Genomic DNA, 15,975 nt, shown 5'->3' with positions numbered 1-15,975 from the left:
AGTGATGCCATGGAAGAAAGGCCTGGCAATCTGCTTCCATAAAGATTACAGCCAAGAAAACCCTACGGAGCAGTTCTACTCTCTAACACTTGAAGTTGCTGTGAATCGGAATTGACTCAACAGCAATGGGTTTTTTTATTAGGCATTTACTAACCTCTGGCTTCCTGGACTTGGGGCAGGAGGGCTATGCACAGGTGACAGCAGAGTAAGTCCTATCCACAGAGTGACTGTCCTGAGCAGGTGTTCACTGTCCAGCACCAAGCAGACAAGGTGCTCACAGAGTCCACAAACTTGAGAGGACCTGACCTCCTAGGGGCACTAGTACTTGTCAAGTACCACCACATGCTCGGCATTGCATCAGATCTTTAGCTAAACAATTTCTTTTCATCCCATTACAGGACCTTCTGAGATTATAATTCCCACTGAGGAAACTAAGCCTTGGAGTATTTAAATCACTAACACTTGGTCACCCAGCTAGTACTGAATAGTTTGCATTCTAAGAAACCGTCAGCTGGAGGATGCACCAGCAATTTAATTACAGCTTTTCAGAGAGAAAGGAAACATTACACAATAAATATGTACATCAACTCTAATATACATGCCAATTTCAGAACATGAATATTTGTAGGGGGGAAAAGTGATTCTTCTGATAGAAGAGACACTGTAAGTGAGAAACATGAGCTTGAAAACCTCCCATTTGGTTTGACACCAAAACTATGCATTGTCCACACTTCCACGCACTTTCTGATTAAACATTTTGCCTGTACCTTCTGAGTTTTGCAAACAGCTAATTTGACAAACTCTTTATTACCTTCGTGGGATCAGCATGCCCTTTCCATACAAAGTCTCGTGGATCTTGATTATTTCTAAAATAAGTCACAAAGACTTTTACATTTTTCTTGGAATGATCTATCATCTCCCATAGGTATCATTGCAATTTTATTTTAGCAGTAGTTGACTTTGTTACCTAGAGCTTTGCTGGAAAATAAGAGGAAGTGACGGCCTTTCCTTATGGCGTTGGGTTTCATATAGTCTTTGCTAACTAGGCTTTCTGTCTTATTCTAGTTCTTGTCTCCATGTTTATTGGATTTTACAGATTGTCTATGGCAGTGCTACATTTCGAAAATTTGAATTTTTAAAAAATGAATTAAATAATTCCTGTCTTGATAAAAAAAAAAAAAAAAAGTCCTCTACTTTCATACATAGCATGTTCCTAGAAACATATATAGTCATGCGCCATATAACTTCCCTTTGGGTAACATCCAACCAAATATATATCTGTGGTCCTATAAGGTTATAATGGAGTTCAGAAATCCCGACTGGAGAATAGAACGTAACAGACTTAACCGGACTTAGTGAATCCAACAGCTTCCCATACACTAACACGTGTATCTCATGTCTTTTGTACACAAAGCAATTGTGCTGCCAGGCATATAATGGTACAGTACATATATAACCTACAATATATGTGTTTTGATAGTCATAATAAACGCCTCTATTATGTATGTACTGTACTTTCTATCATTATTTTAATGTGAACTTTCCTTACTTACAAACAAAAAGTCTACCATATAATAGTGTAGCTTCAGCTTGTAGACAGCAGCATCCAATCTTGTGTATTGCTCGTCTCTTGAGCATTGTAGTGTTACCACTCTGTTTAATTTTCTTTCAAAAATATTACTGTGAAATGCATCATGGCTCCCAAATGTAACAAAACCAGTGCTAGTGATAGCAACAGCAAGAGGCAAAGGAAAAGTATCAATTTGGAAGTGAAACAAAGGGTTATTAAACAACTCAGAGGTGGAAAATCAATGAATGCTATTGCTCGTGATATAGGCATGTTCGCACCATGTCCAAATCACATAACATCCTATTTCACAGAACATATTGTGGACCTTAAGTGACACGTGACTATATTAAAATCCAATATGCAAAAGTCAAAGCATAGAATTGCATGTTTTAGGGGAGTTTCTGTCCCCAGAGGAGTCCCTGGGTGATGCAAACCGTTAACAGGCTTGGCTACTGACCAAAAGGTTGGAGGTTCGAGCCCACCCAGAGACACCTCAGAAGAAAGGCCTGATGATATACTTCTGAAAAACCAGCCATTGAAAACCCTGTGGAGTACAGTTCTACTCTGACACACTTGGGCTTGCCATGAGTCAGAGTCAACTCAGTGGCAACTTGTTTCTGCCCCTAGAAAGCAAAAATTGAGTATCAGAAAGGTGGATCATACACTGAAAATCACTGCATTTATTTTACCCTTGATGTATGTAATTTGTTGTATGTCTAAACTATCGCCCTCTTTTGACAACCCCAAGTGTTTTACATTAAGAAATACTGTCTTAGGCTGCGTTCTCTAGAGAAGCAAAACCAGTGAAGCGTATGTATGTATGTGTGTGTGTGTATAGAGAGAAAGAGAGATGATTTATCTCAAGGAAATGGTTCATGCAGTAGTAGAAGCTGGTAATTCCCAAGTCCGTGGATCAGGTGTCAGGCTGGAGTCTTCTCCTGACTCACATAACTGCAGTAGCTGACAAACCCAAGATCAGCAGGTCAGATAGCAAGCCACTGGCTCACGGGCTACAGAGGCTGAGGAATCCAAGATCAACAGGTAAGAATGCAGGCTGCTGTCTCACAAGCTGTGGAAGCCGATGAATCCCAAGATCAGCATGTAAGACGGCAGGCTTCTGGCTCACAGGCTGCAGAAGCTGACGATTGGCAGGCAATACAGCAGGCAGCTAGCTGAAGTCCCAAGAACCAGAGGTCAGATGATGTGAGCTGGATGCAGAAACCAGAGTAAGCAAGCAAGCTTTGCCAGAACATACATGTATATATTGGATGTAGGTCATACATTGGAGCATTCTGGCTGTACTTCTTCCAAAACAGATTTGTTTGTTCTTCTGATAGTCCATAGTATATTCAATATTCTTCACCAACACCATAATTTAAAGGCATCAATTCTTCAGTCTTCCTTATTCATTGTCCAGCTTTCACATGCATATAAGTCCATTGAAAATACCATGCTTGGGTCAGGCATGCCTTAGTCCTCAAGGTGACATCTTTGCTTTTAATACTTTAAAGAGGTCTTTTGCAGCAGATTTACTCAATGCAATACATTGTTTGATTTCTTGACTGCTGCTTCCATGGGCGTTGATTGTGGATTCAAGTAAAATGAAATCCTTGACAACTTCAATCTTTTCTCCATTTATCATGATGTTGCTTATTGGTTTAGTTGTGAGGATTTTTGTTTTCTTTACATTGAGGTGTAATCCATACTGAAGGCTGTGGTCTTTGATCTTCATCAATAAGTGCTTCAAGCCCTCTTCACTTTCAGCAAGCAAGGTTGTTAATGAGTCTTCCTCCAATCCTGATGCCATATTCTCTTAATATAGTCCAGCTTCTCATCTGTCAGTCTGTCTAGAATGTTAGGCTAGTTTTAATACAGACAGAGATACATAGACCTAGTGTAGTGAAGTGAAGAGACTAATCCAGAGCCTCGTAGCCACTTGGTGGTGCCATGTTCATTCTTGGATGCAGGCTGTTGACCTTTCAACCCTATGTGTGTTAACTTCACTATATGCATCTGAACACTCTGTATGAATCCAACATGGAAAGCATATCAAGATAACTTCATAGATCAAAACAAACCAGGAAGAAAAGTTTGTGATTTCATTTTATCGCTGCCAGTGGCTTCTGTAAGCAAGGTATTTTTCATTCTAACTCGATTTTGTTAGCAAATCACATCAGTTAAACAAACTGATGCAGTAACTGGAAAATGATTAAGCCTGTTTGGTCACAACAGGGCATTAGCCACTCTTTCTGTCCTCATTAGCCTGGCTCCTGTCGTCAGTCTGGTCCACAGGATCCAGGTTAGGAAAACATGAATAAAAATGACCCTCACCAGGAGCAATCAGAAAATGAATATAATAATTGGCATCCCCTTTATAAAGTCAAACAGTGTTAGGAATGGTATGATTTGATATGCCGGCACTTTCCTCTTGCTAACTTAATCAGAGGCCCTTTTGAAAACGTAATAGAAAAATCATAGATCTAGTGAGTGTCTTCTCCTATTACTATTGGCATTAGCATATTAATGACCTTCATTTCCCATTGAATGCGAATGTGTTATTTGATGAAAGGGTAATGATGATATGAAAATTAAATTTAGGAATAACAGATTACAGCAACAAATGGAAAATAAGAAAATAAAACTCCATTTTACACTAATGTCATGTAAATTGTCCTTTCTCTAATAAACAGCCCTCTTGTTTTAAACATGTGCTATTTCCCAGAAATCTGTTTTGTGAGACAAATGATTGTTTTGTATAGAAATCCATAGCGTGCTTTCTCATTTGTTCTGTGGATAATTTTAAATTGGCAGTTACTTTTTTCTCTTTGTGCTTACTACACAGCAGGAAAAATGAAGTTTTTAATTTGTCTTTGGGGGCTGTCTGGCACATGTGGAGCCCTTGTGGCGCAGCGGTTAAGCATTCGGCTGCTAATGAAAAGGTCAGCAGTTTTAATCCACCAGCAGTTCCTTGGAAACCCTATGGGGCAGTTCTACTCTGTCCTATGGAGTCGTTATGAGTCGGAATCTACTCGACAGCAACAGGTTTTGGTCTAGCAAGTGTTGCTTATTTCTGAGAAGCTAAACACATTAGATTTATAGAAGCATTAGATCAGTTGGCCCCTGGCACGCTGGCCTATGTGTTCCTATGTAACAGCTCAAGGGTTGAAGTCAGGCACCACCAATTGCCGTTAAGTCAGTTCTGACTCATGGTGACCCCATGTGTTGCAGAGTAGGACTGTGCTCCGTAAGGTTTTCATGGCTGTGACCTTTCAGAAGCAGATTGCCAGACCTTTCTTCCGAGGTTCCTCTGGTCGGTTCGAACCACCAATCTTTTGGTTAATAGCCTAGCACTTAACGATTTGTGCCACTCAAGGACTCCTTGAAGCCAAGCAACCTAGGTGCAGTCTGCCAGGCAGCAGAAGAAGGGGGCAGAGCATTTTGGGATCTACTTCTGCTGAAAAGTCTTGAGGAATTTTCTTTCTCCAACTCCAACCCTACATATACAACTATTCCACCATAGCCAGAAAGGAAGTTTGATCTTGTACCATGTTGAGAGGAGAGCCAGACAAAAAATACCTTACCTGGCTGTAGAAGTGGACATACTTTCTTGGTGGTGCATTTTCTCAGCCCAGACTGCCAATGAAATCATCAGTGGAAGGACTGGGAGGGTGCAGATAGATGGTCTTCATCCTTGTGGTGACCAGAAATCTGTCTGGCCCACTGGGAGCCCTCCCAGCTTGTCTCTTCTCAGAAGTCATACATTCTTTCAACAAGCACGTATTGAGCATTTATGCTGCACCTGACTGTGCTAGGTGCTTGGGGTGAACAGAACAGGTAGGGTTCACCTTCATGGCAATCACAGTCTAATAAGGTCAGCCCAAATAAATAAAAGGGATTATATATTTCAAGTTCCCATGATGGAAACAGAAGAGTCTCGTTTAGACCAGGTATTCAGGAAAGGCCTGTCTGAGGAGGTAACATATAAGCTGAGACTTAAAAGAGGAACAGTGGCTAGTAACACACAGGGTGGAGGAGGGAACCTTCAAGACATAAGAACCACAAGGTTCTTATTGTTAACCCAAGGATAATTTGGGGAAGGAGAATTGAGGAGCACAGGTAGCTGCTTTGACCCTACCATGTCTACCCTTGGGTTCCACCTGAGTGTGGGCAGCAACAGAACAGGCCAGGCCAGAACTGACCATGAGAGACCAGGATATAGAGTGAAGACAAGTTAAAGGGATATGACAACCATTAGAAATCTAAACAGACTAGACACCAAGTCCTAGAAGCTCAAATTCCTATCAAGTAGGATCTATGTAGGTGGGAGATGGGGTTGCCTCCGAAATCCAAGAGGTCAGAGTGTAAACAAGAAGCAGTCCTCCTAAACAGCAGTACTACCACTCCTGGTTGTAGGCAACGTGGGCCCATAATGTACATCCTGATCCGAAGGAATTAGCCACCTGCAGGTGAATCATGCTCTTCACTGAGGCAGAGCAGTAATGCTGTCTGTTCTGCCTACCTGTTCACCTCCACAGGTCTGGGATGTGGGAAGTGGGGGATTCCTGGGGCCTGTTTAATGGCTTTCAGTGAGCATGTGGCTAGAAAACTCTAACCAATAGAGGGAGGACATGGCAGCTGTAAGAGGATAGATGGTGGTGGAGACATGGACTGGGTTTGCTCACTCTCCAGGTCAAACCACAGACCGGTGTATTCAATTCATTTCTCTAATACAGTCTCTTCAGTAGAGAAAGGGTAACCGCTTTGCTTTTGCTTTCTGTACAGTGCTCCAGAAACTGCAGTGGGGGCTTCAAGATCCGGGAGATTCAATGCGTGGACAGCCGGGACCACCAGAGCCTGAGGCCTTTTCACTGCCAGTTCCTGGCTGGGATTCCTCCCCGCCGGAGCATAAGCTGTAACACTGAGCCTTGTGAGGAGTGGCATGTGGATCCTTGGAGGCAGGTACACACCCAGAAATGGAGAAACACCATCCACACTACCAGAACAAACTTGAATCGCTGTGTCACCACATGAGTCTAGAAGTCAGGGGAGACCACTCCTGCATCATGCTAATGGTTGACCTCCATTCAGTGACCCAACACTGTACGGGGAAGACTGAACAGGTCAGAACAGCTTTAAGAGCTGAAACCATTCCACTGAGAAGACTATGTTGTATGGTTTCCATCATGACAATTCAGTGTTTTATTACAACCTAGTCTCCCAATAAGGAGACCTGGTGGTGCAAGGGTTAAGCACTTGGCTACTAACCAAAAGGTTGGTGGTTCGAACTCACCAGTGGCTAAACAAACAAACAAAAAAAAACCAAACCCATTGCCGTCAAGTCAATTCCAACTCATAGTGACCCTATAGGACAGAGTAGAACTGCCCCATAGAGTTTCCAAGGAGTGACTGGTGGATTCAAACTGCCAGCCTTGACCATTGCACCACCAGGGCTCCAGTGGCTAGGTGAGAGAAAAGATCTGGTGATCTGCTCCTGTAAAGATTATAACCAAGAAAACCCTATGGGGAAGTTCTGCTGTGTCACGTGGGGTCACTATGAGTTGGAATTGACTCATTGGTGCCCAATAACAACAGTCTCCCAAGGGATATATTGGAAAATCAGGGTCCCTGCTTAAGAAAGAAACACAGAGGAATGACTTGAACATGGACCACTTTGATGAAAGCATTTAAGACAGAACCTCATATCCCTCTCCAAGGCTTCAACAGTCAGGCTGGGATATGGTCAGATCCTTTGCACACACATTATAATTTTAGAGTTCCACCACCCAGTTAAATGCCCAGATTATTGTTTGCAAAAATATAAATAGGTAGCACATGTGTTTGAGTGCGTGTGTGTGCATATGTATGCACTCTTTTGTAAGGGCCCAGACTCTACTTAGTCTTTGTTCTACTTTGTCACATGGAAACAAGTTATTGTTCTTTGGTAAAGTATGATCATCTCATTTTCCAATTAATAATGCCTCTCAGTATCTCATTAGCTAAAACTTGCCCAACTACGTCAGCTCACGGTAGAAATGAGACAAAAGAAAAGAACTCAGCATATTTTGAGTGTGTCCATGGCTAGGCACTTTACCTACAATACTTGATGCTAAGTCTCATGAACTCTATTTTATATGGGAAGAAATTGATACTCAGAGAAGTTAAGAAACTCACCTGAGGTCACACAGTTAGAAAATAAAATGCTGGATTCTAAATTCAAACATAAGGTGGATTGCAATGCTTGTGCTCTTTCCGCTACAGAATGTAGCCCAGTAGGCATTGAACAAACAGAGCATTGAGGAGAAAGGTGAATCAAGAACAGTTTTTCCAGGGCATCTACTATGTACCAGGGAAGGGAAGATATGCAGGATACAGAGTTAGAGCTGAAGCCTGCGGAAGGATGAGCCCTCTAGACCTACTTACTTACTGCCCACTGGGTCAAGCAACTATGTGGCTTCCTGAAGCTCTGGACCACTACCTGGTAGAGGAGGCCACCACTGCTTCTTGTTCCTCCTCCTTCTCCTGCCCAGCTCTGGAGATACATGAAGGGTCTGCTACTCCCATGCTCTGACCCCAGGCCTCCATGCTGTCCATGTATGCTGAGTCTGACCCATACCTGCTCAGGTGACAGCTTCTGGAATCCTGGAATTTATAGAGGAGCTTAGATTGCCTTCTCTGAGCAATAGCATTTACAGGTTATCAAAAGTGAGCATTCAGATTTGCTTTCTGGTTATGAAAAGAAGGTGCCTTCTTTATGCTTCCCAGCCTCTGGGAACCCCGTAATAGGGGACTTGTTCCCTGAGGCCCTCCCACCACCCTTCTTTCTAAACTGTTCTGTACTGAGTTTGCAAAAGCTGAGGACGTTGCGGTATTTTCATGCATCCCTGCTGCTAGGAAAAGAAGGTTATTATATGCGCAAATTATAAAGTTGGAAGACTTCTTTCAGAGGGAGCAGCGGAGATGGAAAATGCAAATGTAATTTGAGTATTTCCCTGGAGCTCTTGCGGGACTGGGCATCCTTAGATGTTTTCCCCAACTTATCATGATGCTGCTCTGCCTGTGCACACCACCTGGTGGTCTGCCATCCTGGGAATGTTCTGTGCCTACTGGGTGAAGGACAGTCAGCCCAGGTGACCTGCATAGCAGATGCATTTCAGCCCTGGGAATGTGTCTCTACACCAGTGGTTCTCAGACTTTAGCATGTATCAGAATCACATGGAGGGCTTGTCAACACACAGATGGCCGGGCCCCACCTCCAGAGTGTCCAACTCAGAGATATGGGGTAGGACCTGACATTTTGCATTTCTAACAAGTACACAGGAGATGCTAAAGCTGCTGGCCTGGGGGACCACGCTGTGAGAACCACTGGTCTACACCTTCTTCCATCCCCCTTTCCTGGAGATTTCTTGGCCAGCTAGCCCTGAATTTATATGCAGACATGTAGGTATCCACAAGGATCCAAACTATGGGATTTTTTTCCTTCTCAAATAGATTGAATAAACAGGAAAAAAAGTCCGTATTGACACTCTAAGTTGGAATACTGGGAAAGCAATTGCTTAGTTCTCTTATTGGGCAGAAAGTGTTGATTGTATATAACTTACCCGTTTCTATGGTAAGGAGCCCTGTGGCTCAGTGGTTAAAGTGTTCCGCTGCTAGCCAAAAGGTCGGTAGTTTGAACCCACCAGCTGCTCCATGGGAGAAAGATGTAGCAGTCTGCTCCCATAAAGATTTACAGCCTACTCTGTCCTATAGGGTCGCTACGAGTCAGAATAACGACGACGGTGGGTTTGGTTTCTTGGTTTGGTTTCTGTGGTACCCCTACGTACACGTAGTACGTGACATGATGGGCATAATGCTGACAACCACAATTGTTTTTTTGGTGATGCTACCATGCAATAACTCAGCTTTTTAAAAAATATTTGATTCTTGGTGAATTATTTAATTTCTTCCTAAAAGCCTCATGAAAGTGAGACAATATACTTTATAAAATTATGTGAGCAAAAGCTTGACACATTTTAGAATTGTATCCCATTCAAGAATCCAACTTGTTAGCTCAAATTTATTTTGCAAGCATTACAGCCAATGCATCAGAACCTTGAGCAAATCCATTAATTTCACAATACCTAGTATGGCCAAATTTATTTCTAAAACTTCATGTAGTGGGGAAGGAAGACTGAATTGCATTTTAATAGGACATGGAAAAATTGGATTGTAATTGTCTGCTCCCTGTTTGAGTTGTCAGAGCTAATCGTAATAAAAAAAATCTAAATTTTACATTTTAGTTTCTAGACACTTACGTCAGAAGGCAAAATTCAGATAACGTTATGTCCATTCCAGAATGACGGCCCATTTTGACTTTTAAGCAAAACTCCTTCCTTTTGACATATTGTTTGACATTGAACTGTTTGACTGCTTCTGATTTTTCCCCTCCTCTGGTCCTCAAGATTTCCTTTATTGACCTCCCTCCCTCTCTTTAATTCTCTTTTTATCGCTGTTGCTTAGAATTACTAGAGTGATCATTGTAAGGCACCCACAAGGATGCTACAGATTCATTATTCCTTATAACGCTGCACGCAACAAATGTGACAGCAAACGTTCTTCCCTTATCACTGAAATTGTCATCACATGGTTTTTGCCTAATCCTGTCCCTGTTCTGTGTCAGTGCTCTAGGTCCTGTGGAGGTGGAGTTCAGGAGAGAGGAGTGTCTTGTCCGGGGGGCTTCTGTGACTGGACAGAAAGGCCCATGTCCATGGCCCCCTGCAACAAGCACCCTTGCTGTCATTGGGCCACTGGGAGCTGGAACCTGGTAAGACTTACAGCAAGAAAGGTTGTGTCATCTGCATATTGCAGGTTGTTAATGAGTCTTCCTCCGATCATATTATTTGCTCAGCATACGGATTGAGTAAGTATGGTGAAAGGATACAACCCCAATGCACGCCTTTCTGGTTTTAAGCCATTTTACCTTTGTCTTTGAAAAAAGAAAATAGCATTTGCTTTCTTTGGATTACAAAAGTAATATATATTCATTGTAAAATATTCAGAAAAAATACGGAAAGTCTGCCCTAAAATAATCTTTAAACTTTGAACCAAAAATACTCTGTGAAGTCTTCTTAAAACCAAACAATAGTCTAGTTTAACTAGTAAAGAATGTCTGTCTTGAGCATTACGCTGTTTTAAGAACTATCTATATGGGATCAGATTGACAACAACAACTCAAAAGATTAGATAGGAACCTTAAGGGGCAGTGAGTTTATTTATGTTAATGAGGGAGGAACAACTCAGAAAAAGGGGGTGAGAATGGTTGCACAACTCAAAGAATATAATTATAAGTGTCACTGAATTGTACCTGTAGAAACTTGAATTGGTATATTCTTTACTGTGTAAATTCTTAACAACAAAAATGAAAGAAAATAAATTATTTTAAAAAAAAGAAAAAAATACAGAAAAGCAAAGAAGAAGAAGAAAGAAAAGAAAATTAACCATATAACGATAACCATTTATAACATAGAATATATGGTACACTTTTATAATCTGCCATTTTTGATTTCATGTTGCCTTTTTCCAGCTAGGTCCCTAGGCATATTCCCTCATCGTTGCTCTTTCTTTTTCTTGTTTCTGTATGTTAGTTCTGTTACTCTTCTGCCATCTAATTCCTCTAAGTCTTCTAAAAGTTGAGCCATAGCTATATAGCGGTCAATGTATACTGTCTTGAGTTCAGAAGAGAAATAATCAAATACTTCCAAAAGAAAAAAAATAGCAAATACTAAAATTAGTTTAGAGGCCCAAAGCCTAAGAAAAGGCCATTTGGGGTTCAAACTCACCTTGAATCTTCTGGTTTTTCCTGAGCAAATAGAGATTGCATATATCCTGAAGATTTAGGCTTAGCCTGATTTAGTGAGCTTCAGGTCTGTTGTCAACTAGATGGCCAGCCTATTTGATAGAGACACAAACAAAATAATTAAATTATAAATGAGGGGAAGATTTATCATTCTCCTCAAATTTATTTATTGCATAAACAACATTATATCAGCAATAAAGAAAATTCTGCCCTTGACCCATTATTCTAACTTGTCTTGCCTTGGATTCTCTAGAAAATAGAGTCCTGAGGCAAAAGCTAACACTGTATTAGGAAATACAATCTCAGAGAAGCAGAAGTGATAGAAAAGAGGAATGAGGTAGGAAATCAAGGAGGGAAATCAAATATGAGGTGCTGAGTTATAGGACTGACCACTCCACCCAGCTAACCACTGCTTGGTATCAGGAGCAAATGATTGCTCACTCTTGCGGGAAGGTCTTCCAAAAGCTGTATGAACCACTGCCTCTTAGGGCAGTTTGTCCCGGGGCAGAAACGGAGAAGATTTATCAGCTGGCTGCTGTCTCCCATTGGGTAAGGAAATACACTTTTCTTTATCATGTTAATCAGATCATACCCAGGCAGGGTGGGTTCTAAACCTAATCACTTCTGAATTATAAAAAGAACAGATTAGAAACAAAGGCACAGATACACGGGGAAAGACAGATGCCATGTGAGAATCAACAAGGAACCAGTGAATGCCCAGGACTACCAACAAGGAAGGAATCAACACAACTGAGACCCTGATTTGGACTTCTGTCCTCCAGCGCTGTCAGAAAATAAATTTATGTTCTTTAGAGCCACCCACTCGTATTTGTGTTACAGCAGCACTAGGAAACAAAGACCCATGTGAACCAGAAATAATAGTAGACACAGCAGCCTCATCTCTACAGGATGCCCAGCAGCTACCCAGGGCTTACCTTCTTTCAGCTCTTGACCCATACAGTGTGTGTGTGTGGCTGGCACGGAATGACAGTCAAGGTTCGTATGCGTCACCTTGACACAGAGAAGCTTTGGTTTCCTGCCAATATTTTATACTGTTCTAGTCACCCACGCTCAAGGCCATGTGCCAACTCACAGTTCTCCCAGTACCAGTATGGGACAGTTCTACGCATCAGGGTTTCCCAGTAGACAGGCAGTCATAACTTTCCACATTTGCTTTAATTCTGTAGTTGCCAAGGAAGCCATACTACAAGGTTACTTTCCCTCCTCTAGGCTGAACCAGACTTTCGTTAATCTAAAGTCTAACGTTAACCCTTTATTCACAATAAAATTCCATCAAGTAGACAGACTATAACTTTACCATTGCCCCTTTGTTAGAGTGTCTATCTATAGGCACCCAACAACTAGCCAATTCATGTTTTTCCCAAAATGAAGGACATGGGTCTCCACAGAAAGGGCTACAAATGCTATAACAAAAAGGGGAAAGGTGAGTGTACTGCCGTGGGGCTCTCTACATTGCATATGCAGACAGGCTGTGCTTCAAACTTCTAGGCAGCCGCAAGACTGCTAGGAATGATTCAAGACAGATGCTGTGTTCAGGGCAATGCTGCCTCCATCTACCACCATGCTGCCCAGGGGCCTGCCTCGCTCCCAAGGCTTTTGCTCTGCCACTGGGCCTCTGTGGGAAGACTTCTGCATAGGATCTCCCAAGCCTCTGCCGCTGGGCCCTTTTAGGCGTCTGCCACTTTTCTCACCATGTTACTCAGGCCCACGTGGTTCTCTGTCTTACCGCCATGCTACCTGGGCCCATACTGTCCAACCCCGTGGCTCCTGCCACACTACCTCTGGGGGAGGTATGTTGCACGGGGCACACTCAGGCCTCTGCCCAGCTTGGGCAAGTGTTACAGCTTTTTTAGCTCCACTGGCAAGTACCCAGAGGCACCCAGCTCCACAGGCAAGCCTCCTGCCTGAAGGCACTTAGCTCTCTCTCCATGGGCCGACCAGCCCACCATCTCTCTATCTTCAGTGTTACAGCTCTTTCTTCTGGATCTAGGAGGTTCTCAGTGCAGCGACTCCGGGTCCAAAGGTGGTCCACTCCAGACCCTTCTGGATGGTAGTGAGGTCCCCCTGAACCTCTGTAGGATTAGCCCTTATATAAGCAAACACTTTTTCAATTTCAAGGCATGGCCCTCCAGCAGGACCATAAAGTGACCAATCACCTCACTAGACCAAAAGTCAGTCAGTCCTATTGGGTGGATTTTCAAACCACTTGTTATGGATTGAATTGTGACCCCAAAAATATGTGTCAATTTAGCTAGGCCATGATTCCCAATATTATGTGATTGTCCACAATTTAGTCATCTGATGTGATTTTCCTATGTGTTGCAAATCCTACCTCTATGATGTTAACGAGGCAGGATTAGAGGCAGTTTTGTTAGTGAGGCAGGACTCAGTCTACAAGATTAGGTTGTGTTGACTCAATCTACAAGATTAGGTTGTGTTTTATGTCGATCTCTTTTAAGATACAAAAGAGAGAAGCAAGCAGAGAGACATGGGGACCTCATACCACCAAAAAACAAGAGCCAGTAGAATAGCACATCCTTTGGACCTTGGGTCCCTGTGCTGAGAAGCTCCTTGACCAGGGAAGAAAGATGACAAGGACCCTCTCTCAGAACCACAGAGAGAGAAAGCCTTCCCCTGGAGTTGGCACCCTGAATTTGGACTTCTAGCCTCCTAGACTGTGAGAGAATAAATCTCTGTTTGTTAAAGCCATCCACTTGTGTTATTTCTATTGTAGGGGCACTAGATAACTAAGACACCACTATTTGCATAATAATAACCCTTGCAAGACTGTGGTCCAGCCAATCATTATGTGAGAGAAACAAGAACATGGCTAGAAAGACCATATAAAAGCAATTGCACTGCAGTGTGGTGCAGAGGAGATCTGTTTCTACATCAGTAAAACCAGAGAACAAATCTTATTTTACATGGCTGTTAGAAGAATTTAACTCGATACATTTGTTATGCATTTAGAATAGTGCCTGTCATATATTAACAGCAAGTGCAAGAAAATCATTCAATGAAAGTGTGTGCATCAAATTGTTTCTCTTCTTCACAGCTATCCACTTGATCTATGTTGATTGAGTGGTGATAATAATGGAGTACAGTCTTCATGTGGAAACCCTGGTGGCATAGTGGTTAAGAGTTCGACTGCTAACCAAAAGGTCAACAGTTTGAATCCACCAGGTGCTCCTTGGAAACCCTACGGGGCAGTTCTACTCTGTCCTATAGGGTCGCTATGAGTGGGAATCGACTCAATGGCAACGGTCTTCATGTATCTCTTTTACAGCTTCTCACAGAACGAGTCTTTACTGATCTGTTAGACCCTGCAAATCAACTTTTCCCTTGCATTCTCATTGAACAGAACATCTAGGATGAATGAGGCTAGTATGAAGTTAAGCTTAGGGTCTGGACAATTCAGTTAGACAATAGCCTTAGCTGGGAGCCAATCAAGTTTAACACCATGCTCATTTCGGGTGCTCAGTTCTGCACAAAAATCCAGTGTTTAATTGAATCCAAAAGAGTAGATATGAGCCCTAAGAGAGATGTTGTTGTTGTTGTTAGTAACTGTCAAATTTGCACCTATGCACAATGGAACAAAATGCTGCCCAGTCCATCCCCATGATCAGTTGTGGATCAGACCATTGTGATCCATAGGGTTTTTATTCACTGATTTTTGGAAGGAGATCACCAGGCCTTTCTTCCTAGTCAGTCTTAGTCTGGAAGCTCTCCTGAAACCTGTTCAGCATCAGAGCAACATACAAACCTCCACTGACAGACACGAGGTGGCTGCACATGAGGTACCTTGGCTGGGAATCTAACCTGTCTCCCACATGGAAGCTAAGAGTTCTACCACTGAACCACCACTGCCCCGTATAAGAGAGATGTACCTTCCCTCTAAAACCTCAACTCACAGCATTAACACAATTAAGAAACCCAGATCAGCAATTATGTTTCCTGCTTAATTTTCCAATTAAATACAACACAAATTTATGCAGCTTCTTAATCAGAAGTCACTTTAATTGACTAATAAATATATGGAGAGTGACCTCTTCTATTTATTTTTGTGCTTGCCTTGGAATTAGCTCTTGCATCTTAATGTACCCTGCCCCAAGGACTTGCACGGCTTCCTGGACTAGCTTAGCCTTGTTCCACCGAGACCTCAAAACCAGAACCAGAAAGCAGGAAAGGAAGTCATTTTGTCTTCATCTAACAACCTTATTTTACAGAGGAAGAAACAAACAGGTTAAGTGAATGGTCCAGGGCCGTATGCAGTGAGCAAAAAAGGCTGAAATCTCCTGAATCCTCCTCCATGCTCATTATCACATTCTGGCTTGATTCACTTCCCTTGCTCTTCCTTCTGTCCTCTGTTGTAGACTTGTTGTTCCTCAAGGTCAGTTGAGAAATTATTTCTTGCTGTTTGTTTCTTATCCACATGCCTGGAGAATTTGAGGTGAATTCACTGACTAAAATTACCTTCAGGCTTAATCTCAGAAAACTATGACTTTATAACACAAACATGAGGCCCCAAGTTGCTCACTATGATATAGGT

At 42.3% G+C, this 15,975-nt stretch overlaps 1 protein-coding gene across 1 annotated transcript in view; it reads left to right on the top strand.

Moving 5' to 3' along the window:
* The window catches only part of ADAMTS12 (ADAM metallopeptidase with thrombospondin type 1 motif 12), a 392,100-nt gene that overhangs the window by 364,051 nt on the left and 12,074 nt on the right, over positions 1–15,975 (top strand). The window contains exons 18-19 of the mRNA XM_004385253.1: positions 6,353–6,529; positions 10,230–10,373. Coding sequence (XP_004385310.1) covers positions 6,353–6,529; positions 10,230–10,373 — 321 coding nt within the window. The remainder of the gene's footprint in view (positions 1–6,352; positions 6,530–10,229; positions 10,374–15,975) is intronic.

This window comes from Trichechus manatus, unplaced genomic scaffold (assembly GCF_000243295.1).
Source record: "Trichechus manatus latirostris isolate Lorelei unplaced genomic scaffold, TriManLat1.0 scaffold00135, whole genome shotgun sequence".
In the NCBI taxonomy this organism is placed as follows: Eukaryota; Metazoa; Chordata; class Mammalia; order Sirenia; family Trichechidae; genus Trichechus; species Trichechus manatus.
The sequence above is the reverse complement of the archived record's forward strand: the minus strand, read 5'-3'. Positions and strand labels throughout refer to the sequence as shown.